The 26,344-nt window shown below is 45.2% G+C and overlaps 1 protein-coding gene across 5 annotated transcripts in view; it reads right to left on the reverse strand.

The window, feature by feature from the left end:
• Positions 1-26,344, reverse strand: part of TFAP4 (transcription factor AP-4) — a 57,843-nt gene that overhangs the window by 17,096 nt on the left and 14,403 nt on the right. For 3 of the 5 annotated variants that reach the window (XM_029576765.1, XM_029576768.1, XM_029576769.1), the window contains exons 2-5: positions 5,811-5,976; positions 5,331-5,429; positions 4,322-4,492; positions 3,760-3,897 (exon numbers count right to left, since the gene is read on the reverse strand). In XM_029576765.1, coding sequence (XP_029432625.1) covers positions 3,760-3,897; positions 4,322-4,492; positions 5,331-5,429; positions 5,811-5,976 — 574 coding nt within the window. Of the gene's footprint in view, positions 1-3,759; positions 3,898-4,321; positions 4,493-5,330; positions 5,430-5,810; positions 5,977-13,275; positions 13,299-26,344 lie in introns of those variants that run through there. The other 2 variants (XM_029576766.1, XM_029576767.1) reach the window with 2 other exon arrangements.

The raw sequence follows: 26,344 nt of genomic DNA on the forward strand, positions 1-26,344 counted from the left end.
TACCATAATCAGAGCCCTAGTGGTACTGGGGGTGCCATCGACACACTATTCCTATTCACTCCATTGGGAGTTAGTGCGACAGTGGCATGCAGCATGTGCAGTTGGGTACGGCAGGGGTCATCTCCTCCAAGCGCCTCGGGCACTGGCAGGTGGCATTCTCTCTGTTGGGGCAGTACACAGCCATGCCAGGGTTCTGTGGTCCTTCAAAGTATCAGCCTCCTCGTCTGTTCTGCACTATAAGCTAGGGAGCACCGGTGAAGAAGGCGAAATCACACATTCTGTGATTGCTTTTTAGCAGTGGGCAGCCACAGACACTAACCAGTGGTGCTTGGTCCTTGCTGTGCCATGGGATTCTATCCACAAGCATGGTGAGTGGGTTCGTAGGTGAACTGCCATCCATAAGATGGGATACTACTGTATGAGTACTAGTCAGCATGCTTTTACAGCGGAAGGCACTATTCTTCCAGTTGTCCTCTATTATATGGGTGTGTCTGTGTGTTTCAGTCATAACAAGCTCAATAGGTTGTGCTCCGCAGCCACAGGACTGACCTAAAATTGCGTTCCTGGTCAAACCCCTAGAGGAGTGGATACCAGGAGGGTAGTGTCCAGAGTTTTCTCCTTCCTCACGAGAGGACTATGTCTTTCAATTGTATTAGAAACCCCCTTTATGGGGAAGCTCCATCCCTTGCAGGTTTATTGCCTAATTGGAGCCTCAATTCTTTTGAATCAGTGCATATCCTTGTAGGCCAGGACCAGAGGACAGCAACAACCACTGGACCATTTTTGCTGGGGGTTCCTCCGTTGATTACAGTGGTAGCGTACCCATCTGAGGGTGGCTGCAAGTGGCAGATTTGGTCACTTCTGAACCTCAGCAATCCGTGACTAAACCAATTCTCACCTGGAGAGTTGGAAGGTTTTTCGGAATAAGGAAGCCCCAATTCACATTGCTTTCCTGTCCCTTCAGGAAGAGGAGATACAACTGGGTTTCCAGGGCGACTCTTATGGGTTTCCCTCTGGACGCCTGGTTGTCCACCCCTACAAGGGGTGTCCCTCAAGATCATTTTCCCGGAGAAGGAATGTCACTGCTTCTGACTAGCAGCCACTCTCTGTTCCTTGCGGGATCTGAGAGCAGGTTGGGCGGTAGCGATCTCCTTAGAACATCCTAAGGTCCTACAGGTCCATATCGTGAGGGAGCCATCCAGATTCAGTCGCCCTATCATACTAGGAGTCTCCTCTTCGGGGTAGCAACCCGGTGAAGATTAGGGGTTTCTCCTGTCCAGGAGTCACCTTTGATACTGCTGAGCTCAATGGGCATTTTTCATGAAGGACCACTAATGCCAGTCATTCTCGCCCGTTGGACCCTACCTCAATGGGGAGGGTTCTAGTCCATCTATACGTCCCTATTTTATTGTTAACCTTGTCTGCGGAAAGGAGAGTCCTGGTTCTTGCAATGGTTGTTCCATTCCTTCAGGGAAGTATATGTAATCATGGCTGAGGTATTAATACCTAAGCCAGGTTGGTGAACAGTCTGTTCCGAGATCACACTGACCCTGCCCTAGTACCCTTAGGGTTTTCTGGCCAATGAAGAAATCCTGTTCTTCAGAGGTTTGCATTTGCGGCACCCGGGCTTCCTGTTTTGGTGGAGTGTTTCTGGATTTCTTCCCTCGGGGACTCGCTCTCAGTTTAAGCTGTTCCAAGCAGGCTGAGGACGCTCAGTGGTTAACTCCCTACTGGAATCGACAGTGAGTTATTCACTTAGGGTTAAGATGTAAAACCTGGCGGCTTGCATTTACCCCTGCAGCCTTGTGTTCTTTGCTCCTTCCGAATTCCAGTTGGAATATCGAGGGGAGGGGAAGCAAAGTTAGGGCATTTGTGGTATTTCTTACTGTATACCTGCAGGGAAAAAATACACCACTTTGCCCCTATATTTTTGCCAAGTTCTAGACAGTACTGCATTTAGCTTTTCAAACTGAACTAGGTCAGTTCCATAGTGCCTTCCTGCTCACCTGAACTATCCTGTAGACTGGATGGATAGCCCTGTCCTTGATAGGGTGCAGTGTGGGTGAACTTCGGGTCTAACTTATCTCCCTGAATGGGGGTTTGGGCTAGCAGCCCATTCAGAGATTGCCTTTCATCCCTGAAACTCTTGATGCTGTCCTGCATGGACAACTATGTCTGGTACTTTGGCACATGTAGGGTCTGTCGCAGACCATGCCGTTATTGCTTCCAAGCATTGTTGGCTTTTTTTGTCCATTGTGCCTATCAGCCAAACTTAGGCGCACTTCTGCAGATGCAGTCTGTCCTTCAGATTCCAGTTGACCGCAGTTTCTTTCTGGGAAGCTCTTGGGCCCCAGTTGGTTTTTCAGTTGTCTTATAACACCGAAGGAAACTATGCAGTCTTCGTCCAAGAGTCCATCTCTTGTTTACATCACTAGACTTTTTCCTGTATCCAGGAGGTTCTAGACCTAATGTCGTCGTCGGGATTTACTGATATGAAACCCTGCTTGTAACGTTTTCCATGATACGGAGTGTTTCTTACTGGCACTCGCATCTCTCCCCTGCCTTAGGCGCTTCTTCTACACATCTGGGTTTTATGTCTGTCTTTTCTATGCTTTTCTCTTTGTAGAAACCAACTTTTTTCCTACCTAGATCCCTTTGTGGGTCGGCTGCCTCACAGGCAAAAGGAAGAGAGGTGATACTTTCAAGCACTGTGCAGTTTTCCGCTTTGTCCTGCTCGGACAGCCTACAGCTTGGGAATCACCCATGTGTGAGGACTGCCATCCTGCTTGTCCTTGGAGAAAGCAGAGTTGCTTACCTGTAACAGGCATTCTCTGAGGACAGCAATGGTAACATGGAATAGTTTTTGGGTACTTGCCAGGTTCTTATGGCCTGGATTGGCCACTGTTGGAAACAGGATGCTAGGCTTGATGGACCCTTGGTCTGACCTAGTATGGCATGTTCTTATGTTAGTCCTCACGAAACTCACCCGCCTCCCCAGGGTTTCTCCCTGTATGAACTAAATTATGGACGGAGGGACTCTACCTAGGGGGCAGCGTGATAACTACAACTGCACATGCTCAGTAGGGCATGTTTGAAAGTTCTAGAATCTCTGAGTTCAAAGTTCTGGACTGGGCTCCATCTGATGATATCACCCATGTGCAAGGACTAACATCCTGCTGTTCTTGGAGAACACCTGTTACAGGTAAGCAACTCTGCTGACTTGGTGCGAGAAAAGGCACAAGGGATGAGAGGCACAGCAGGTCTTCCCTCAGATATGATACAGAATGAAAGGAAAGAGGAATGTCTCTCAGAGATGGACCGAGATGGGATGAGCAAGATTTCCAAGCCACCTTGCTTTGTTCTTTAGATCTTTTTGACTGCGTGAGCACAATAGGGGCATTCATTCTGGGCCTCACCAGTGGATCCAGAATCCCCTCCCCAGTTTGGGGATCACTAACCCGGCAGGCAAAATATTTTAAATCTCAGTTGAACAACTACGATCCATTTACAAAGGGGAACTCAACATGGGAATTCTCAGACTTCCAAGTGAACACCAGGTTTCCTGTGGTTCGGAGTAGAGAGCTGGGGTGGCTCACCTGCTTTGATATGAAGGAGTAGAAGGAGGCGGTGAAGTTTGTGGGAAACAGATGGTGGCGGCAATGGGGTTTTTCATGGATCTAGGGATATGGTGGTGGCGGCACTTGGAGGAGCTATGAGCAGCACTGCCAGGGCTCCGGGCAGCAGGATGGGAGCTCTCACCTGGCTTTGGCTTTGTTGCTCTCGCTCCATTGTCTCCTGGTGCAGGAGCCGCACCTGTTCCTGCTGTTGCTGGAGCTGCACCTGCTGCGCGATCACCTTCAACTTCTCGGGGTACATGTGAGCCTCCAGGGAGCGCACCTGCCAGCCAATTAGAGAGAGAGGAGCCCACACCATTGGTTGGTGGAAAGTTAAAACCCACCCCCTTCCCCCCATAACTGCTGCAACCATGAACTGGGTGGGGGCCAGCAGGACATCACTTAGGGGCACCGGGGCTTTTAAAGCAACCCCCAGCAAACAAGCACCAGTTTATACAAATATAAAGAAACTTTCTGCCACAAGAACATCACAAATGGGGAATTTATTTTGTTGGAATCTCTGCGTAACTCCCCTACAGTCACAGCCTTCTCCTCCTGCCTGATGAAGACATTGCAGTGCAGTATGTGGGTAACAGAAATCGACACAACAAAAGCTCAATGGAAAGCTCAAAAGTAACTAGCCCTATCCCTGTCATTTGCATATTTATTGCCGCTGCATCACAATTATAACCCGGGCACCCCATCACCTGGTCTTCCAGCATCATGCGGACAGAGCGCTCCTTGTCCAGCTGCTGCCGCAGTTCTATCATCTCCCTGCGCAGGTCCTCTGCTTTCTCATCCTCCCAGATATCCGGGGAGCCAATGCCCTCGTCTTTATCCTCTGCCCGCCGCCGCTTGGGAGAAGAACCACTCAACTCCTGCAATCAGAGAGGGGAGGGGAGAGGAAAGGGTGCAATCAAGCCAAAAGCGAATAGGAGTAGAGGCGTGACCTCATGCTTGGGACCAGGGAAGCTGCTTCTCCCTTCTGACCTCGGGCAATTCACTCTGCCCTCCACTACCTCATGTACCAACTTAAGACTACAAGCCCCCGGGGGCAGGGAAATACCTATTGTACCTGAATTGGAACTTGCCTTGAGCACAGGTTTGGAAGCCCATGGAATTAAATTCGCCTTCAAACTGAGGAGGTGCACACCCAAACCCATGAAGGTGGCAGAGAAGCAGAGAGCACAGTGACAAGGGGCCATCCAGGCCTAATTTACTTCCCGTTACAATGCCAGCTGATCTCTGTCATTCCTGTCACTTCTCTGCAACCAGGCATCCTTTGCGCTTATCCTAGGCCTTCTTAAATTCTGTTCCTGTTTTTGCCTCTACCATCTCCCTTGGAAGGCTGCACAATGGGTCTTATCACCCTTTCCATGAAGAAATGTTTTCTGACATTACTATCGAGTCTACTTCCTTAGAACTTCATTGATCTAAAACATTCTCTTCACTGAAAAATATTGGTTTCTTTTGCTTTATTTATATATCTTTCAGGTATTTAAACATCTCCTCTTAAAGTATACATAGGCAGGGCCTAAAGCCTCATCTCATAGGGGTTTTGCTGCAGTCCTTATACTGTTTTTGTAGCCCTTCTCAAGCAACCATGGGCGGGACACATCTAGAAGCAAGAAGTAAGAAACAGAGAGGCAGAGACATTAAGAATCAAGAAGGTGGTCGTGGGGGGAGAAGGAAGGAGGGAATTGCAAGCCATGTTACCTGGATAAACCTCTTCAGCTGCGTGTTCTGTTGCAGTAGCCTGGTTTTCTCCTGCTCCAGGGAGAAGATGTATTCCGCTGTTTGCTGCAGGATTGCTGCCTGGGGACAGCAAGAGGTGCAAAGATGACAAGCTCAAGAGAATTCACCTTACAGTCTCTTCCACCTACTGCAGTCCTTTATCTCACCCACCTCCTTCCACCTCCTGCTAGGAGTCAATGCTAAGCTTTCACTTCGGTCAGCTGCTCCCACAAATTAGGTGAGGCACAACAGACCATGACCAGGGAGATGCGGGTCATAAGGACCAAGGCCAAGACTTTTTGCATTCCGCTAAGGGGAAGGAAAAGTCAATGGGTCCAAGAACCCCTTGATTCTTCAGCATAGTCCCTTCTATTCTTTGGAAACCTGGTGTTCTATTCTATCCTTCTGCATGGTCCCTGCTATTCCAGGGCACCTGCATTTTGAGATTACTGCAGTTCTCACCTTGCTGAGCTTCTCCCCATCTGTGTGTGGAATGAGTGTTTTCAGGGACTGGAAGCCGGCATTGATGCTCTGCATTCGTCGGCGTTCATTGCTGTTGGCGATTTCCCGTCGTATCCGCCGCTCTTGGTCACGCTGTGTTTCTGGCGTCAGTGGGATGTTGGCCAGGCTGGGGAGAAAGAGACCAGCATAAACACAAGAAAGCAAAAGCATGATGGAGCAAATCAGAACTGCTCATTACTTCAGCAATTAAATACCAGGGTTGTGAATCTGGAGTTAACCACACATTCCCCAGGAAAAACAACCACTGCACCCAAATTGGTTTAGATAACAATTATGCATATCATAAGCTATATTAGTTTTCTTCATTGTCTTGTTTCTTGGCTATCTACTGTTTTTTTCCCCGAAACTAAGACCTACCCAGAAAATAAGCCCTAGCATGATTTTTCAGGATGCTCGAAATATAAGCACTACTCCAAAAATAAGCCCTAGTCAGGTAAAATTATGTCAGTCAGTTGGCAAATGTTATGTAAATAAACTAACCCATTGGTGTGTAAGTTTAGAGATGGTGACATATTTAACAGCATATAACTTTATACTCCTTCAAATCGTCTCTACTGTTTGGTTGGTTATAGTTTCTACTTGTTCGATGTAAACCGAGCTGATTTGATTTGTATCAAGAAATTCGGTATATAAAAGCCTTTAATAAATAAATAAAAATAAAATATAACAGCTTAGAAGAGCTGAGCTGGGGTTTATTCCACATTTGGTAATTTGCAATACTCCTATTATAATAAAAGACTAAAGATTTTTCTCCTAGGACAAGCAGGATGTTGTGTTCCTATAGTTTGTTACTTTATTTTTTCCTAATCTACTTATGAGACTGAAGAGAGACCCCGCCTGGACGAGTGGATAGTGGCATGCTAGACTCCATCTGATGATGTCACCCACATGTGAGGACTAACATCCTGCTGTCCTAGGACAATACTTTGCTTTTTCTTTCTGGCTGTTGGTTTTCAGTGTTTACTAGCAGCCCCAACACCACCACACCGGGAAACTCTCCAGATTGCACTGGAATCTACTCCAAGAATTTCAGTCAATTGTGGATTTCCAGGGTGACACTAGAAGGCTCTGAGCCTCTCTCTGTTTATTGCTACAGCCCATCCCCTTCAAGAAGCCCACAGGAAAGGGATGAGAAGGGCCGAAGAAGGGAACAGAGCAACTGTTTTCTGCTCTGCAACAGGTGTTGGAATCTCACCCATTTCCTCTTCGCCAGCAAGCCTGCAGGGAACAAGAGGTGTTGGGTGAATCTGGAGCACAACTACAGGTAGCATGTGGGGAAAAATTGTCGAGGGACAGAAACAGACACAGCTCAGCCTGCAGTTGCAATTTCAGGCTTGGGACTCACTGAGGGTAGACTGAAGGTCCACAGGTTAGGGAGCTGTGACTTATAGGGGGGGAATGGGGGTCATCCCTGGAGAGAGGAAAAAGTTCCTGGATTCGTGGACCACTGACAGAGGGCCACTACACTGAGTTTGGCCAATCAAAGTTTAAAGTTTATGAACTTTGCTGTATGAGGACTTTGGGACAAAAGTCACACTATAAGAACAGATAAAAAAAAAAAAAGCTGAATACTAATGCAGTCAATATGGTGAGCAAGGGCTATTGCCAGCAATCACAAGGAAAGCTAGAGCAAAAACTTGCAGGGCAGGTGCAAGGGAATTAGGCGCCCTAGGCACCTTCTGCCATGCACTGCCCCCGCCCCCCGCCTCCTACCTCCAGGGGCAGGGACCACGTCGCCGCCCCCCCCCCCCCAAAATAACTTTTCCACCCTCCCCCCCCCTAAGACTCACAAAAACCCCCTGAAGGTCCAACGGGGGGCCTAGGAGCGATCTGCTGTTCCCGGGCCATCGGCTGCCACTGACCAAATGGTGCGGGCTGTCCATTGCCCCTACCATGCAATAGGGGCCGGCCAATGGCAACACTAGCCCCTGTCACATGGTGAGGGCTAAAGGCCACTGGCGCCATTTTGGTTAGTGGCAGCAGATGGCCCAGGAGCAGCAGATCAATCTCAGGGCCCCCCGCTGGTCCACCAGGGGTTTTCGTGAGTCTTGGAGGGGCCGGGAGGGTGGCGCAACGGGGGGGGGGGGGGGCAGATTGAGGCGGGGGCTGGGCAGAATTTTGAAGGGGCCCTTTTTGCCACTTCAAAATTCTGCCGCCTGAAGCGGCCACCTCACTCTGCCTCATTGGCTCACGAGCGGCAGCGCCTTAGGTCCAGGCCTAGCTCGCCTAGTGCTTCCGTTGGTTCTGAAAACATGCACAAGCAAGAGGCACAGACATTGGCTGTGAAAGTGCAAGGAATCATGGGAGAAGTACATTCATTGGCTATCAACATATTTTGGAGAGAGAGGCTACACTTGAGAGGCACAGTCAGTCTGTCAGCATGCAAGAAAATCACACAGACATACAAACAAAATGTAGCCATGGGCTGCAAACAAACAAGGAGTCACAGTTATTGGCTCTCAAGGAGAAAATTACTATTGAAAGGCAGCCATTAGCAGCTAGTGCTCAAGAGGGTGGGGGTGAGGGGGCAATTATGTTAGAGGTACAGTCATTGGCTACCATCGCACAGGAAGGGGGTCACAAGATACTATGTCAATGACAGCATGAAAATGTTTACATCCATTAGGCTTCTTTACAACGAAGGCCTTAATGTGCCTGACGGTGTCCATCTGTGTCCTTTTTCACGTGTGCACAGACCATTTACGCACAAAAAATCCCCCTGGCAGGAAATTATGCATGCAAAATCCAGCTGTCAATTTTTTGTTGCTTTTTTTCTTGTTGACGGTAGGAATTTGATTCCAATAGACTTTTTGAAAAAAGCGACAAAATTTTATTCCAAAAACAATTTTAAGTGAGGTGGTCGGTGGTTGCTTAAGACCAATGACTGAAATACCTCATAAAATACCATAATGTTCCAGTCAGAACAGGTATTGAGGCTCTTGAGGTCTTTCCACTCCTTACCATAACAACATCTTTTGTAATTGTATATCAATATATATGTGAAGGTTTTCATGCATGAATTGATTTTTTGGCATCTTCACATTTACCTGCCTTTTTTTTGGATGTTTCTGAAAGCAAGAGTATACACACATCCCTCATTCTCCCTTCAAATTCCATACATCCCCCCCCCCCCCCCAAATCTCTGCCAACACAAACACATTCCTCCAACAGAGACACAAGACCATGGCAAGTACATTTAGTCCCTTAAAACTAACTGCTGGAGGCAAAGAATGCCTTTGGAAATTTGGTTAACTCTATTGACGTTTCCAATCTTGCATTGGATGTGGTCACTGTTTTTCCCCATAGGCTAGTAAATTGTCAGCTCACTGGCCCAATGTCCAGCCAATAATAAAACTGATTGAATTTAAGGCCTGCCCAGACTGAAACAGATTCGTCACAGAACAGCCCAGAACTGCCAACTGACCCATTTCTGGACAACTTTGGGCCAGTCCTGGCTGACAGCCCTTCCAGATGTATTCTGGTATCTGCAGTGTTCATGTCTCTTGGGAGACTGCCACTTCACCCCTGATGTTCTTTAGGAATCCATGTGACAGTCATAAGTACAAACTCATGCTTGCAAAGGGGAAAAAACCAGGGATTGGCTCAGCCTTTCTGGTTGACCTGAGCTGAGGTGCAGCCCTAGTCACATGGAAGACGCAAGCTTACAAAATACCACAGCACAGTAGGATGCAAGCTTTAAAAACTAAGGAAAAGAAACTGTCTCCCTGCAGAAAATTGGCAGCTCCTACCTCAGCTGATAAGTAATTGTTACTCTTCACAGAAAGATACTCTACATCAAGCATGTAATGTGGTACAAACCGCATGCACTGCAGAAAATAAAAATATATCTAGGAGATGGCGCATGAGCATATTGTCTTCATTGCTTTGAATGGCTAGATTTCCAAAAGCCTTACAAAAACAAACAAACCAAAAAAACCACACACAACAGAGCAGAGGGCCTGCCCAGTGGCTCAGTGCAGGCTTCTGCTGCCTGGGTCAGCCAGAGAGGCTGAGGAAGCAGCACTTACAACTCAAGGCAATGTGCTTCACTGTCGCACAATGGTGCCCCCTAGTGGCCAGACTTAGAATGCACATGCATTGGGCTCTTGAATAAGCTGCAGTCTTACGAACCCTGGCCAAATGAATGGCTGTGGGCATGTTGTATAAACAAGGGGGGAAAAAAAATCTAGGCCACTGCAAAGGCTTTGGACATTATAGCCTGTTCCAATGGAGACGGAAGCCCAAAGGAGAAGAAAATCACCAGGCAAATAAATAAATGAGTTCACCCAAATCTAACAAAAGGAGCCAAGGTTCCAGGACAAGCAGGAATCTGGAAACCCTCCAGTCCTGTCTGAGTCCTCATACTCCTCCTGACATTTTAGTGCGGGCAGCACCCAAATACAGATGTTATTAGGGGCATGCACAGAAAAAGATAGTGATTTCACAGGTTGCCTTTCGCTTTGCAAAGTAGGCAAAAAAAAAAAAAAAAAGAAAGCAAGCAGGGCGCCTTGTTCCATAGTTGTGCTCATGGCAGCACTTCTAACAAGGCACTGTGTCTAGCTTGCGTTTCAGCAACGTTCGCATGTAGCAATACACTAACTCCGAGCATGTGTAACTTGTGTGAAGCTGGGTAACTTCTCTGAGTGCCCACTCGCTTTGTACATCGGGTACAAGGTGGCTGACTGCATAACGCGCATGTAACCAACACCCATTAACTGTACACAGTGCATTGTGTTTGTCCACGCGGGTGGCCATTAGATCTCGCCTTATGAATGACTCCTCAGCGGCTCCCCCGCCCCCATCTGATCACTTCCAGATGACCGAGCAGACAGACCCCACCCGCCGGGCCTCGCCATGTTCCCTTGCCCTCCCCTTTCCTGCTTCCTGCTCCTTCCCTTCATCCTGTTCCCAGTCAAGCTGGCATCTCCCAGTCGAGGAGACGCGATTCCCAGGCAAAGTGCCACAGCAAAACGGAAACGAGGAAATCTGGAGGGGGGGAGGGAAACAAAGCCAAAAACACACGGCTTGCAGCTAAAGGAAATGAAAACCAGCCGCCTGCAAGGAGCCGCGCCCTGCAGGGCTAAGCATCTCCCACCACTTCGGGGGCTTCTGCAGTCTGGCCTGGGAGCACCACCCAGGGCACAGGGCCAACTGGGGAAGGCAGGAGAGAGCCCCAAGAAAAGGGGGCGCTAGCCTTTCCAAGCGCAGACCCCTAGGAACCCTGGAAATAAAACCGCAGGCTTATTTGAGCCACAGAATCATTGTCTCAAGATGTTCTGCAGAAACATTCTTTGCGGGGTTGGGTTTGTTTGTTTTTTTCTTTTGATCCAACAGTTTTCTCCCCCAGGGCAGGGATCTGGGGCCAATAAGCTTCCATTCGCAGCTATTTGGTAAGTCTTCCCCTATTTGTATGTTCCCTCTCTCAGCTAGTCAGGTCCCTAGGTGCCACCCTCCCCCCTGCGGGTTGCTTATCGCTACCTCCACAGCATCCCTAGCCCGAGAGACGACGACCCAAACCGAGGAACCTTCTGCACGGCACTGGCCAGCCTTTGACACCTGAGCCACAGAGCTGACCCTGCAGAAGGGTTCCATGTGGATTCTTGGCGCAACAAAAACCAAGAACTCCAACCCAGCACTAAAACATGCCTCCTTGTGCATGCAGAAATGTATATTTTCTCAGGGTCACATATCCCTGTCAGAGTCCTCATGTCTCCCCCCCCAGCCCCCACACGTTCTAAGAGTTGGCATGAACAGGACACCAACCACAAATGTTATTAGGGGCACAGACAGTAATCTCATAAACCTTTTCCTTCAAAAGTAGAGTAAAAAAAAAAATTCCAATTACAAATGCAAAATAAGCAGGATGGAAAGTCTCCGAGTAACAGGAACAGAGGTATAATATGATTTATTCCAACAGTGCCTCTCACTCCCTCTCCAGTTTTAACGCTGCAGGGATGGAGCACAGAGCCTGGACCTGTCTCTAGGAGAGTTCTTAAGAGCCATGACCCTCTCTCTGACCGGGGCAGGGGGCGTGAATTGTATGTTTTCTTATACGCACCCCCTAACATGGTCAGAAAGAAGTGGTGGAAGGAGGGTCACATGCTCAGTTCTCCACCTGGAAGTGTTCCAGATCAGGAAATGTATTCTGCATGAGGGGGCCCCTCAACAAGGAATGTCAGCCCTGAGGGATGGAGAAAACCAGATGGGGAGGGAGAGCAGAGAAAGGGAAGCACTGCTAAACTGATCCAAAACATACATGGTCTGAAGGTACCATTAGAATTTCCCACCCACCATACAAAAAGCCAAAACAGCAAAGGTGCAGGACTGCAGAAAACCCTGGGCCCTCTAGTCACTTAAAATTTGGGGCCTGGTACGACCACAAGCCTGACAGCAGCTCTCCAGAGCCCACTGAAAGATGCCATTGGTCTGGGCTCAGGCCAAAAGAGAACCGATGCCACAGCGCCACTACTACCACAGGCCTAGCCCCTGGGTATGGTGCTAAGGAAGCGAGGGAGGGAAAGCTGGGGGCAAAGTAAAAAAAAAAAAAAGTGTAAAAATGATCAAAAACATAAAAAAAGCAAAATAAAAATCAGATTAAAAAAAAAAAAGTTCCCTGGCTCTTAAGAAGTTTTTGCTAGCACCTAAGTTTTCAAGTGTATTTTACTGACATTTATTTTAGAGTTAACCCACTTCAAAATTGTTATATGCATTCCCCTAATTCAGAAGGATAGGCCTTTCTTTTATTTGGAGAGTCCTGGGTTCAAATCCCATCCCTTGGGTTGCCAGAGGCTGGAGATGATGCCACAGATTTTACAGCACCTGGGGAGGAGTCAGTTACTGCACAATGGTGACACCTAGTGGCCAGATTCAGTGCCCAGGATCACAGGGTTCCCAAAGGAGATCTGGTGTTTAGCCCCTGGCTGACCAATGGGGACTTCCAAAACATTGTCCCATGCACAGGTTTTCTCATTTGCATAAAATATGCATACATTTTTCCCCGAGAACATTTTTTGTAAGCATATTTTCCTGCTGCCCTATATCCAATTTAAATTTAAGGCAGATTACAACAAAATATAGCAATTAAAAAAAAAAATTTACCTAACCTGGTGTTTCCCAACTTATGTGCCAGGGCACACTGGTGTGCCTTCAGACCTGACCAGCTGTACCATGAAAAAAAAAAAAAAAAAAAATCACTACTGCCTGATCCTCAGAGCCAAACTGGAACCTAGGCTCATCACTTCACAGCAACAAGAATCACCAGAGGTGAGTACCTCTTGTTCCTAGCTGCAGGGTGAGCCCTGGAACGTGGTAATTAATGAGCCGCATGCAGGGCATGAACGGCTGGGCTCCTCTTTCTGCAGCACACACACACACACACACACACACACACACACACACACAGTACCTCCTCATCTTGTCCCTCCTGAGCTTCCTCAGAGTCCTTCCAGCCTGTGTCTTATCCCCAAGCATGAGTGAGAAAGGGACAGCATGCACTAACCATTGGGTGTGATTCATTCTGAGGGTTGGCTGCAGCAGTGGCAGAGCTCTGGCAACCAAGGTAACTGAGTCAGCTGCCCGCGCCACACCAACTTCCCCCCTGCTCCTGCACTTGTGTACAGAGGGAGCTGGACCGCTGCGACAGGTCCCTCCGCTGCTCAGTTTTATAATTTGGACGAGAGACTCGGGGGGGGGGGGGGTAGTGCTTCCCTAAGCTCTTCTTTTGACTGTACGAGTCCTCTCCAAGTCTCCCCCCACCTGCCTCGCGGAGGACGTATGTGCCACACATTGCTGTTAACTTAGGTGTGCCTTGGGCTTGAAAAAGGTCGGGAAACACCGGCCTACCCATCTTTACAATCAATTTATACGTATACAATCAAAAATAGTAACTTTAAAAATTATAAAGCACTCAACCATCCCATTCTATATCCAATATTCCCTTCATATTCATGGCACATAATTTTTTTTTTTAATTTATTTAAACTTGTTTCTATAGGGCTGACTTCAGCAATCATGGCAGCTTACATAATAAATGGTCATCTGACTTGATCTCCTGTTCTGCTTCTGTCTTGTGTGGCTAAATAATATTCAAAAATCAAAGAAAAAAAATCAAAAACTTTTCCCCAATAGAGAGAATACTATTTCTGCTCTGTGTGTTGTGGCATTATATTGCTAGCTATTATTCTAAAATCCCTGTGTGCGAGTGGGCACAGGACCTTACCTAGCAGACTTTCTGGGTGTGGTGTAATCAGTCGCATGGCAAGGGATAATGAACCAAGCTCAATGTCTCTAGAACACATGATCTCACTGAAGGCTGCGCAGCTTACTGGTTCCCGTTTGGCCCAAGTTTAATAAAAAAAATTTTCCAATATATTTTGCTGCCAAAAGTCCCTGGTGGTCCAGCGGGGGTCCAGGAGTGATCTCCTGCACTTGCAACCGACGGCCCAAGTGCAGATCGCTCCCAGACCCCCGCTGGACCACCAGGGACTTTTGGCAGGTCTTGGGGGGGGGGTTCAGGAGGGTGGGGGTTTTTCCCCCCACAGAAAGAGAACGATAAGTTTTCTGATGATCTGGGGAGTGGACCGAAATGGCCCTTCCCAGACCCGAAAACGAAATGGGGACAAAAAAAAACCCACAAAACAACTTTATGCACTCCCCTAATTTGCTCCATAAGACGCACAGATGCCCGGGAACAGAGGCGGTTTAGCACACCATTTTTTTTTTTTTTTAATTTCCCCGCTCTGAATCCTAGGTGCATCTTATGGAGCGAAAAATACGGCAAGTGCCTTCCAGGATCTTCAGCTAATAGAAATGCAAACCAGGTGGTCAATGCAATTATAGAGAAAAAGTAAGAACTCAGACATCAATGTTATCATCCATCTGGGGACCAATAGCCTCGCTGGAAACAGTGTCCACAAAGTAGAGGAAGATTTCCGAAATCTAGAGAAGACAGATGGCAAAGACTATTTATTGCCTTTTCACAAGTATTACCCATTCGTGAAAAGGGAAAGGTTATGCCATATATATATATATAATTTTAATGTCTGGCTCAAAACCTGGTGTAAAGAAAGAGTAGTTTTGGATACATTGGAGGCTAGGGCTGTGTATGGAGTAATAAAAGATTATATGGTAAGAATGGCCTACATTTGTCTTTGGCAGGAAAGAGGATGCTAAGTGAAAAATTCAAATCCTACATTATCAGGCATTTAAACTAGGGAGCAGGGGTAGCAATAGGTGGCCAGTGAATTTGGCATGTAACCCAAGCAAAACCGGAAGAGGGAAAATAAAATAAAATCAGTTTAAAAAAAGCAGAAAAGGTGACTACGACGAGCAGGTGGAGAGCTTCGACTACAAATGCTCGTAGGCTGGTCAACAAAATCCCAGACCTGCAGGCCCTAAATGGTTGAGGCAGACTTGGACATTGCTGCTCTTCCAGAAACATGGTTCACGAATTCTCATGATTGGGATACGGCCATCCCGGGCTATAACTTTTTAAGAGAGGACAGAAAAGGGAGAGGATTAACTCTCTACGTCAAAAATAATATCCAAGCAACTGAACTGCAAGTGACATGGCGTCGAGAAGAAGCATTATGGACTGTCCTAAGAAAATTAAAAAAAAATAAAATAAAAAGATGGTGCTTCCATTTTTACTAAAGTATCTAGAGGCCTTCGACGCAAACAGAAGAACTGGACAGAGAACTCATCCAGGATATCCAAAAGGTGGGAAAGAAGGGAAAAGTGTTGCTCATTGGGAGATTTTACAGTATTTGCCGGCATATAGGACGCACTTTTTTCCTCTGAAAATAGGGGGAAAATAAGGAGTGCGTCCTATGCGCCGGTAATCAAAATTAACAGCGTCCGGTGGAGGGGGGGGGGAGAGAGTGACACGGTTGCGTCGGAGAGCGAGGGCGCGCTGTCCGATCGGCCGGAGCTGGGCAAAAGGGGCTTGATTTTGATTGGGGGAAGCCGCGCTTCGGCAAGCCCCTTTTGCCCAGCACCGGCCAATCGGGGAGCGAGGAATGCTAGCGCATTCAGGACATCACACACAGTAAGTAGGGTCCTCTCCCCCTCCTCTCCGGCATCCCATGTCCCACACAGATTCCAATTTTATCCACGTGGCATTGGCAGGGCACATCCTTTTCTTCAGACCAGTCTGCACCTCACAGCAGTGAGAATGGGCATCTGTAATCGGCACCACGCTCTCACCAGCTTCAGGAGGTGCCAAAGGGAAGCAACTGGCAAAAGGGAGAGTTTCTCTGCCCCACGACCACATCTAATGCAGACCCTTGCAGAAAATCTCTTCAAAAGCAACCATGATATGTCTCCACTCTCCCCTTTTCTTCTCCGAAATCCAAAAAGTACCAGGCCGAAGATCTGGCCTTCACAAATCTAGGGCAGACCAAAGGCAGTAAGGTCTCTCTCTCCTACACTTCTACTGATCTCTCTTCCCTCTACAACCCTTTGGTCAGACAATCCTTTGTCAGGAACAGGCTGCATACGTCCAGCAGCACTTTAAAGATGATAACCAGTAGTATTAGCAGCAGCAGCAGTGGTAGAGAAGGCCCAAGCATTCCCCGCTTGCACTTCCCCATGCCCCTGCAGGAAGGAGCTTCTCAGTTCCCAGACCTCCCCTCCCAGCTTCGGCTGAAGTTTCTCGTCTGCCGGTGGGAGCCAACAGCCAGAACTGGGAATCTCCTGCCCAATGCAGGACCCTTGGCAGGTCCGGAAGATGACCAGACTGCCAGGAGCCAAAGTAGGTTAGGGTAAAAGTACCGATACTACACGTCCACGGCCACTGACCCACGATTCACACCAGAATGGGTGGTTCTGGGGCTCCGCTCTCTTTCGCTTGCTTACCCTCTCTGTTCCTGACATGATTTCTCATCTCCTTTTCAGCAAGGTGTTCCAGAATACATATACGCTGATAAGTACCCTGGTAGTTAGTATGAATTTCAAACGTACAAAGAAACAAATAGAGCACAGGAAAGCCCTTTTTTTTTTAAAGGGAGAAGATACACAGAGCATATGAACATCTGAAATTCATCCAAAAATATAGAAAAAAAATTTTTTTCCTTAAAAATGTGTCTAAAAAAAAAGTGGGGGGGGGGGTCTTATACGCCACTGCGTCCTATACGCCGGCAAATATGGTAATCTGCTGGATGAGGATTAGAGTATCCCTTCTGTGGAATCTACAAGAAGTAGGGAGCCGGTGGATGCCCTTCAAGGGACTCTACTTAAACAAATGATCTTGGAACCTTGAGAAGGGCGTGGTACTCATTCTAGTGCTCACTAATGGTGATAATGTCTCTAATGTTTGGATGGGGCTCACCTGAGCACCAATACAGAAACATAGAAATAATGGCAGAAGACCAAATGGTCCATCCGGTCTGCCCCTGCAAACGTATGGTAGTATCTGCCACGCCCATACAGGTCACCACCAAACTCATCAGTTTCCCCAGACCATAAAAGTCAGGGCCGCTTGTTGGTTGCTGTCCGAGTCCAATTCCCTGTTAACCTCTTTCCATTGAAGCAGAGAATAATGTTCTGGTTAAGGGTAGTAACAGCCACATCAGCAAGCTACCCTCATGCTTATTTGATTTCCCAAACCATAGAAGTCAGGGTCCTTGTTGGTTGCTGTCTGAATCTAATTCCTTTTTCCTCTTATCATCAGACAGTATGGTTTGATATCACGAACAGGATACAGAGAAAAGTCACACGAAGACCTGAGTTTTGAATTTCACAAATATGGACTTTGTCAAAATGGGGACGACGTGGAGGAAGAACTGGAAGACTGGGAGATAATGGAGGAGGTGAAATAATGGGCCAAATTACAAGGAGTTATTACAAAGGCAACAAATCTATATCTTAGAAAAGTAACCAAGAATAAGAGGAAAAAGAAACTGATCTGGTTCTCTAAGGAGATGGCTGAAAAACAAAGGCAAAAAGAATTGCATTCAGGAAGTATAAAGGATCCCAAAAAGAGGAACACAGGGAAGAATATCTGTTAAAACTGAAGGAGACGAAGAAATAAGGAAAGCAAAAGGTCAAGCATAAGAAAGGATTGCCAGAAGTAAAGTGAGGTGACAGAACATTTTTCAGATATATCAGAGAAAGGGAGGCCAGAAGTGGTATAGTGAAACTGAAAGGTGACAAGGAGCAATGTGTGGAGAGAAACGAAGAAATGGCTGAAATATTAAACAAATACTTCAGTTCGGTGTTCACTAAAGAAGACCCTGGAGAAGGACCGTCACCAGTTGACAAGACTGTAGATGGGAATGAAGTAGACGTAACTCCGTTTACAGAAGGGAATGTTTGGGAAGAGCCAGGCAAACTGAAAGTTTATGCCAATAGAGTCCTCTGTTGCTCTGTAAACCGGTGTGATATGTCCGATGAAAATCGGTATAGAAAAAACAAATAAATAAATAAAGTGGACAAGGCAATGGGGCCTGTTGGGATACATCCCAGAATACTAAGGGAGCTCAGAGATGTGTTGGTCCTTGGTGAGGCCTCACCTGGAATACTGTGTTCAGTTCTGGAGCCCTACCTCAAAGGGATAGACAGGATGGAGGCAGTGCAGAGAAGGGCGACCAAAATGGTGGTGGGTCTGTATTGGAAGACTTATGAGAAGAGATTGACGGATCTAAATATATATATATCCTGGAAGAGAGGAGGTGCAGGGAAGATATGAACAGACTTTCAGATACTTGAAATGTTTTAATGATGCACAAACCGAGCAGCTCATCCACTGTGAACAATGGTAGAGAAACATTTTACGGATCCTCGCCCCGAACATCCTCAACCAAGAAATTGAGTGGTCAGCATTCTTTTGATTCCAACTGATATGGCTCTTGTTTTCTCTTTTTATTTAGAGGCAAATATTCAAATACTACTTAGCCAGATAAATCAAACTTATCTGGCTAAGTGGCTGCCGCTGAACATACAGCTGTACCACTTAGCAGATAAGTGACTTATCTGGCTAAGTAGTTAGTGGGATAAGTAGTTAGCCATATAGTCAGTGAGAGGATTGTGCAAGAAACTGGGATGGATAAGTAGAGATATTGAGCCTTATCCGGTTAAGTTAATTGGATAAGTTAGACATGGCCCAGAACAAGTATAAAGTTAGCTGGGTAAGATTACCCAGATAAGCGTCAGCCAGATATATTCTGCAGCATTGCAGATAAGTCTTAGCTGGCTAATTTACATAGCTGGACAGTTTTTAATATTGGCCCCTTAGTATTTTGCGGTTTTGCTCTTCCCCTTAGAAAACCGTTCCAGTTGGATACCATGCCTCATATGACCTCTCTGACATTAATTTTGAGCTCTATATCTAGTCACTCTGACATTCTCTCATGTAAGAACATATAGGAAGAAACATATTATAGAAACATAGAAACATAGAAATGACGGCAGAAGAAGACCAAACGGCCCATCCAGTCTGCCCAGCAAGCTTCACACATTTTTTCTCTCATACTTATCTGTTTCTCTTAGCTCTTTGCTTGGTATACTAAAACTGTTTCAGGAAGACATTTCGGTATCCATTTGTTTTGTATCTATCCTTTTATGTGCCAAGTTTATATATATGCTATTTGTAGCTTTATTATTATGTTCTAACTCTTATTCTATTTAATTTGTTTATAGCGTTGTCCCTACCGAGGAAATTGCATGGCAAAATGCGGCCCTTGTCGGGTGACGAATCCTTTTGCTACCCAGAACTCTGTTTGTTTAGAGTTTATTTAAGCGTACAATCTAAAGAAGGCCTTTGTAGGTTTGCTTCTTGAAAAATAGATCTTAAAACATCCACGATACACAAATAAAATGCCAGAAAAGTAGAGTGTGTTAGTGGGACTTCTCCATTTTGATTTACATATATTATAAAAAAGCAATACAGCAAAAGCCAAACAAAATTAGGTCTCCAGTGCTGCGATCATGTAATTATGTATTACCGTCAACTCCGTTTATTAAGATAGAAATTCACAATAAATTCTTCTCTCATCCGCTCAGCCCGAGTGGCCAAAGGGCTTACTGGCTAATCTGAGCAAAAGCCTGGTGAAAACATGGCTGTTTCAGCAATTACCAATTTGACACAGTTTTTAGATATTCCGGCATTGCATGCCACATCAATGGTCTAGCTACTGAGAACACATGGTCTCTTAACTTCTCCTAAGTGCGCCTGATGTACTGTTGGAGTCTGTTAAGAGACCTTTGTTCAACAAGCAGAGCAACCATGATGAAGAGTAAATTCATAACATAGATCCAGCCATGAAATACCAGCATTATTAGTTTATAAAGCAACATTAAGATCTTATATTTGATTCTTGCATGATTTGGCAGCCAGTGAAGAGATGCTACCATTTGGATCAGTTAAACCACAAGTGGCAGAAATTTATTTTTTTTTAAACTGCAGTGCTCTCAAAGTGCTATCTGGAAACCCGAGGAATAATGAATTGCAATAATCAATCCTTAAATGATGCTACAATCATCATTAACTTACAAGTTCAAATCATTTTAACAGCAGCTACTACTCCAGCCCCCACTAGCCTCACTATCACGGTGCTGTAATTACCGCCCCCGACAATCGCCAGATCCAAATTAAACAGACCCTCAACCTGGACTTAATTTTATGAAAGTCCCCACAAACATCAGGCACAAAGAATATCTACCCTTCTGTATCTCATCCTTGTTCATAACCGAACCACAACAACCAGAAAGTAAAAATATGGGCTGCACCGCAGCCACACCTTGATCTCTCCTCCAGTGGTGCCGAGCTCAGTCTGCCGGTGCCATCTGCAGTAACAAGGCAGGAAAGTTTCAGCAAGAGAGAAGCATATCCAAGCAGCTCTCTGCTTCAATGGCAGGGGGACAGAAGAAAAGAGGATTTATATTCAGACAACAACCAACAAGGACTAAATTACACAGGCTGGGTAAACAAATAAGCGTGGAAGTAGCTTGCTTGTTTAGGGGTAGTAACCGCCACAATAATTAGGCTTGTTACTTCACTTTGATGCAGCTCCAGCACTGCTCTCTGCATCAATGGCAGAGGGGAAGGAAATTAGAATCAAAAAGTTACCAATAAGGGCCAAGAGTAACAGATAAGTATGAGAAAAATAACTGTGAAAGCTTGCTGGGCAGACTGGATGGCTGTTTGGTCTTCTGCTGTCATTTCTAAGTATATATGTTTCTATGGAGAAAATTGGGAGAGGGCCCGGGGGAGAGGCGGGTATTTGGCAGCAACGATTGCCTTGTTTTCTTATATTTTTAAACAAAATTGCATGCATTTTTTCTTTTGTTTTAAAAACAAAAAGGGAACAATTTTTAAAGAGTCTCATTTTAAATTTGCAATGAATGCATAGCCTATTTGCATATTATTTAACTTAATAACAAAAGCGAACAGAATAACCCTACCCATTTATTTCCCATGCTGTAGCCCAAGGTTTTTCAAGTAGCTGTGCAGTTGAATAGGAATATTTGGGTGGAGGAGGCAATAAAGTTACTTACTGTGGTTTAAATGTTATACTGGAACTAATTCAAAGCTTTATGGTGGAAAGAAACTATTTTTATTGGAACACTTGTAAAACGTAAACACGACTGCATATGCTTCTCTTATGTTTACATTTAAGGGACCCCTCACCCCAAAAGCCATGTTCATACCTTTTTTAGTTGACCCAAGAACTGTACACATCTGTCTAGATTAAAGGTAAACTTCCTTCCCTGGAGGTCGGTTTGGCATCTGCATTTTCACTGTCACTCTCTGCAGAATCACCGATGCGACCTATTAGCTCCTTTCAGAACAAGAGCATGACAAATCTGAACCACATTCCCTGCTTTTACTAGCCAGCCTGCAGGCAGGGGTCAGAATGATTTTCAATCGGTGGGTCACAAGCCACAACTGGGTCACGCCAATGGCACTACCGCTATAGCCATATATGGTACAAAGTTTAAAAAAAAAAAAAAAAAGAGGAGGGGGCCTATTACACATATTCAGGCTAACGGTGGCTCCTGGGTCTGAACATGTTTTAAGATAATCTAGAGGGTAGCATCTATGCCAGTGGTTCCCAACCCCCCCCCCCCCCCCCCAGCTAGTCGGGTTTTCAGGATATCCACAATGAATATGCATGAGAGAAAATGTGAATGTTATGGAGGCAAAATAAGCATGTGCTTAGGGCTCCGCAGAGGGTTGAACATGTGTGGGGTTTTGGGTGCCCTCTAGCTGTAAATAAATAATTTGCTTATATCGCTTACTGCTATTTAGTGTTAAATACAGTTTTGTTTTTTTTTAAATGTAATATAGTTATGGGGTTTGGCCTGGAAGAAAAAACGGAGTTTTTAATCTCTTATTTTACCTTCAGCACTTGTTGAGTCTTAATGTCTCGTCAGTTAAGCAATGGAAGGGCCGAGGGCGCAACATTGTTGGATATCCATTGACCCTGCATAAGCAGTTAGGCAAATATATGCACTCTCTCGCTCACAGGGCCAGTCATGGACATTTTAGGGCCCCTGGCCAAAACAAATTTGGGGCCGGTCTTATTTATAACTACTGTCATTACATAATTTTGAGTTTATTTTTTTTATGGCATGCAGTAATATAGAGCAACACAGCTGACAGGGCTCATGCAGATGCAATCACCATGCTAACCCTCTATATATTAGGCCTACCCCGTGCAGATGTGTCCTCTCTTTGCACTTTCAAGATACAGTAAAAACTGCAGACAAGTATAAAGTCACAGAAGAGATGTTAATTGTTCTACACAATCCAGGAACATTCCATGTTAGTAACAACAATGCAGTACCTGAAACACTGTCACTCTGTCAAAGTAAGGGCTGCCTGTAGCAGACCTAAGCCTATGGATTAGTTAAAGACATCACTCTAGACTACTTAAACCAAATTTGATTGGGCACAAAATTCATCTACCACTTTGTTATAGTCAGTTTGACGACCTATTTCCCGTTCAATTGCTATAATAGACAGGTCCTTTGAAAACTGTCTTGGCTCATGCCAGAAATTAAAAATATTTTTTATGAGCTTAACTTTAGAAATGCTGCGTTCTGCCGAGGCAACCAACAAAATTTGAAGTCCAACTGCAATATTGGGGTAGACTTCACATAAAAAACATTTAGACAATAAAATTGCAAGATTTCAGCTGATTTTTTTTTTTTTTTAATATCTGGTAGAAGAAAGCAAATGCTGCAAAATTCTTCAACTAATTCGGTTCCATCCACATCAAATTCTTCAGATTTTGAATCAGTGAGAGCAATCTGTAAGTCACTTGCTCGTTTACTGAGCTAATGAATTGACATTTGCTTCAGTGCATGGAAGTCATGTAAGAAGTCAAATATCTCATTATGTCCTCTAAGCACACAATACCTGTCTTTCAGTTTTTGTAATGCCACATCAACTAAGTAATAAAAGAATTCAATTTTTCATTTGCACCAATTACTGGTTCATCGCAACCATCGTAATCAAACTGGCGCTTTAGTCATCAATGGCTTCTAGCTGAAACAACATAGACTTTTTTTTTTTTTTTTTTAACTCTGCCTCACTGATGATGGCTTCGTCAAAGCCCATCTCAGGAAAAAATGCAGTAACAGTTCCTGCATTGCTGTTACATGTTTAGTTGCCACAACACGAACAGCAGGATTTTGGAATATTTTGGTAACTTCGTTGATCTCGACAAGGATTTGATGCCAAATGACAAGCGAGACGATGAATGGATAGGAATACAGCTGGTCTGCCAAGCTGCTTGCTTTGGATACCGTTGCACTGTCACTTCAAGAATCCCATATTCCAAGAAATGCTTCATGAATCTCTCTGTCAGTTGGTAGCGTAAAACCTTTGCACCATCACCTCCACATTCCCAACACTTTGCGGAGAGCAGTTTGACTATCAATTTTACACTTCCCACTGCTACGCAGATGCAGAGAAAAAAACAAAAAAAAAAATGAAAATTTGCTGCAACAGTCCAAAAAATATAATTGTAGTGTTCAACAAGGAGGCGGCATCGTATATAACTAGATTTAAGCTGTGATTACTGTGAGGCAAGTCAAATGCTCTGTTTTATGTTCAAAATTCTTGCTTGCACACCATTTTTGTTTTACCCTTCATGTTACTACCATTATCATGACACTGGACCTTGAGTGTCCTGTATATCTAAGGAAATTTGCTTTAGAAACTCCAAAATTGCTCCACTTAAATTCCCCCCCCCCCGGTATGTCACTAACGTTCGAAAAACCTAATCAAGAAATAATTTATTTTTTTTTTTAATTTGGACTTCTTTTGCGATCAAATTGATGTATCTGACAAGAACTGCTTTCTGTTCTGCTCTTTCATCAGCTGTAATCCACTATTTGAATTGTTTGACTGAGCTAATGATCCATTGTAAAAATGTTCTTTGCCAACAAGAAAATTATTTTGAAAGTGGCTCCTCAAGCAATGGTCAAATAGTTGTTTATTTTGAATACATCGAGTATGCTACTCCAAAAAAGGATCAAAATCATGCAAGTAATTCCACTTGGCCAAGAAACCATCCACTGCTTGACATATCGAATTTCTTAATATTTCCACAAAATGGTCACAGTCTTTCAGTTAATGTTGAACGGATCGTTATTGCGGTGCAGAATTTTTTGCTGGCGAATTCCTTTCATGTTCATTCAATTTCTGAGTACGTGCATCACGCGTTGGGTATTAGTCTTCAATGAGCTGTACAAAAGCTTCCACGTCTGTGCCAACGCCAAATGGTTCTGTGGGCATTTGTGGTCTCTCAGATAAGAAGAAAAAACGTGCTTCCAGCCGTTACAGCAGTTCTCGGCAAGGTGGGATTTGAAATTTCCAAAAAGCTTACAAGAAAAGCAGAAAAAGCATCCCGTTGCTTTGAATGCATGAGCCAGCTGCGTACAACTATTTCACCATTCTGCAATTTACGATAATTTTCCTCAGTGAATTATTAAACTATTAAAAGGAACCTGGAAGCCAGTAACTTTGTGTGTTCCTCGCCTAACCAACTCAATTAACAATTTAACAATGAATCAAACATTTAAAGGCCAATTTTTCTGGGTCACTGCTCTTGGCTGCATCAGTCTGCACCTTATTATCATTGCCAATGTGGTCTATGCATTCGTCATTGTCACTGCCTAATATGCTTCTTCTTCATTACCACGTAATGCTGCATCAACATTATTTACACCTAATTTCTTATCATCACCTTAATCCCGAGTCCAAGGCAATAAAAAATACGGGTCTTATAAGAATCAAAAAGGAAGATGCCAATTCCCAAAATAGCCTACCAGCAAAGGTAGTGGAGGTCAGAGTGTCGACACGCTTGGGACAGATAATGGAGGGCAGTGGGAGGAACGGGATGGGTAAAAAGACAAGAGGGGGAGCCAAAGAGACTGAAAACTGAGGAGGAAGCATCTCAGCTAGGCAGTCTGGATGGGCCAATTGGCCTCTAAGGTATCATCATTTACTAGGTTCCTACGCATTGTCTGTACAACAGGGGCGATATATCATGCAAGCAACTTCTTGATCCTCATCTACTGAGGTCAGTAACAGATTTAGCAATACTCCCAGCCCCGGGACCAGGTCGCAAAGGAATATCGGCTGTCAGGCACGTAAGAGGATGAAGCTTTGCAGCCCCAGACCCAAGCAGGACTGGCCAGGAAGAGACCAAAGATCTAAATTCATGAATACAAATGATTCAGAGTCTAGGAACGGTGAAACTGTCTTCAGGGAGTGAGAAAATAACTGTAAATATCTTCCTATCCAGCAGATATATATATATATATATATATATACACACACATATATACACCAAAAGGCAGTATTCCCTACAGAAGGTAAAAAAAAAAAACCCCACACACATTGGGCACATGGTAGAACACTTACAAAGAGACTGAACTGGCACAAGTTTAAACAAGTCTCAGTTTGATCACTGTTTCTACAGAATAAGATGCTTAAGGACAAGCTGAAGTGTGGAAACCTCAACAGGAGGGCGAGAAAATATTTTTTACTCAGGACAGTAAACTGTCGGACTTCAAAACATGACGGGACAGACAAAGGGACTTAGTGGCAGTGGAAGGAGAAGACCACAGAGCAAATCACGTAAGATGTCAGAAGGCAGTCACCAATGGGCAGATCGGGTGGACCAAGGGGTCCTTGACTGCCGACATTTGCTGCCTCTCTTCATGGTGTTGGCTGTATCCCAATGTAGCATCGGATGCCAGAGATGCTCCACGGTGCGTCTTACTTCTTCCTGCTGGTGGTACTGCCAGAGCTGCTCACGAGAGAGCCCGCCCTGGGGCTTCAGGCAGCTGGAAGCGTCAGAGAGACTGGGTCACGGACCTTCTAAGCCTGGAAAGCATTTTTCCTGGCCTGTCCTGCCACTTGTGCAGTTCTCATTGCTCCGTTCTTCATTTGTTGAGGATTCTTCCCAGGAAAAAGGAACAGCTGGAGAAGATTAAAAGGTTTGTCCCTTCCACGGAAGCAG

The sequence above is a fragment of the Rhinatrema bivittatum genome, chromosome 14 (genome assembly GCF_901001135.1).
Source record: "Rhinatrema bivittatum chromosome 14, aRhiBiv1.1, whole genome shotgun sequence".
In the NCBI taxonomy this organism is placed as follows: domain Eukaryota; kingdom Metazoa; phylum Chordata; class Amphibia; order Gymnophiona; family Rhinatrematidae; genus Rhinatrema; species Rhinatrema bivittatum.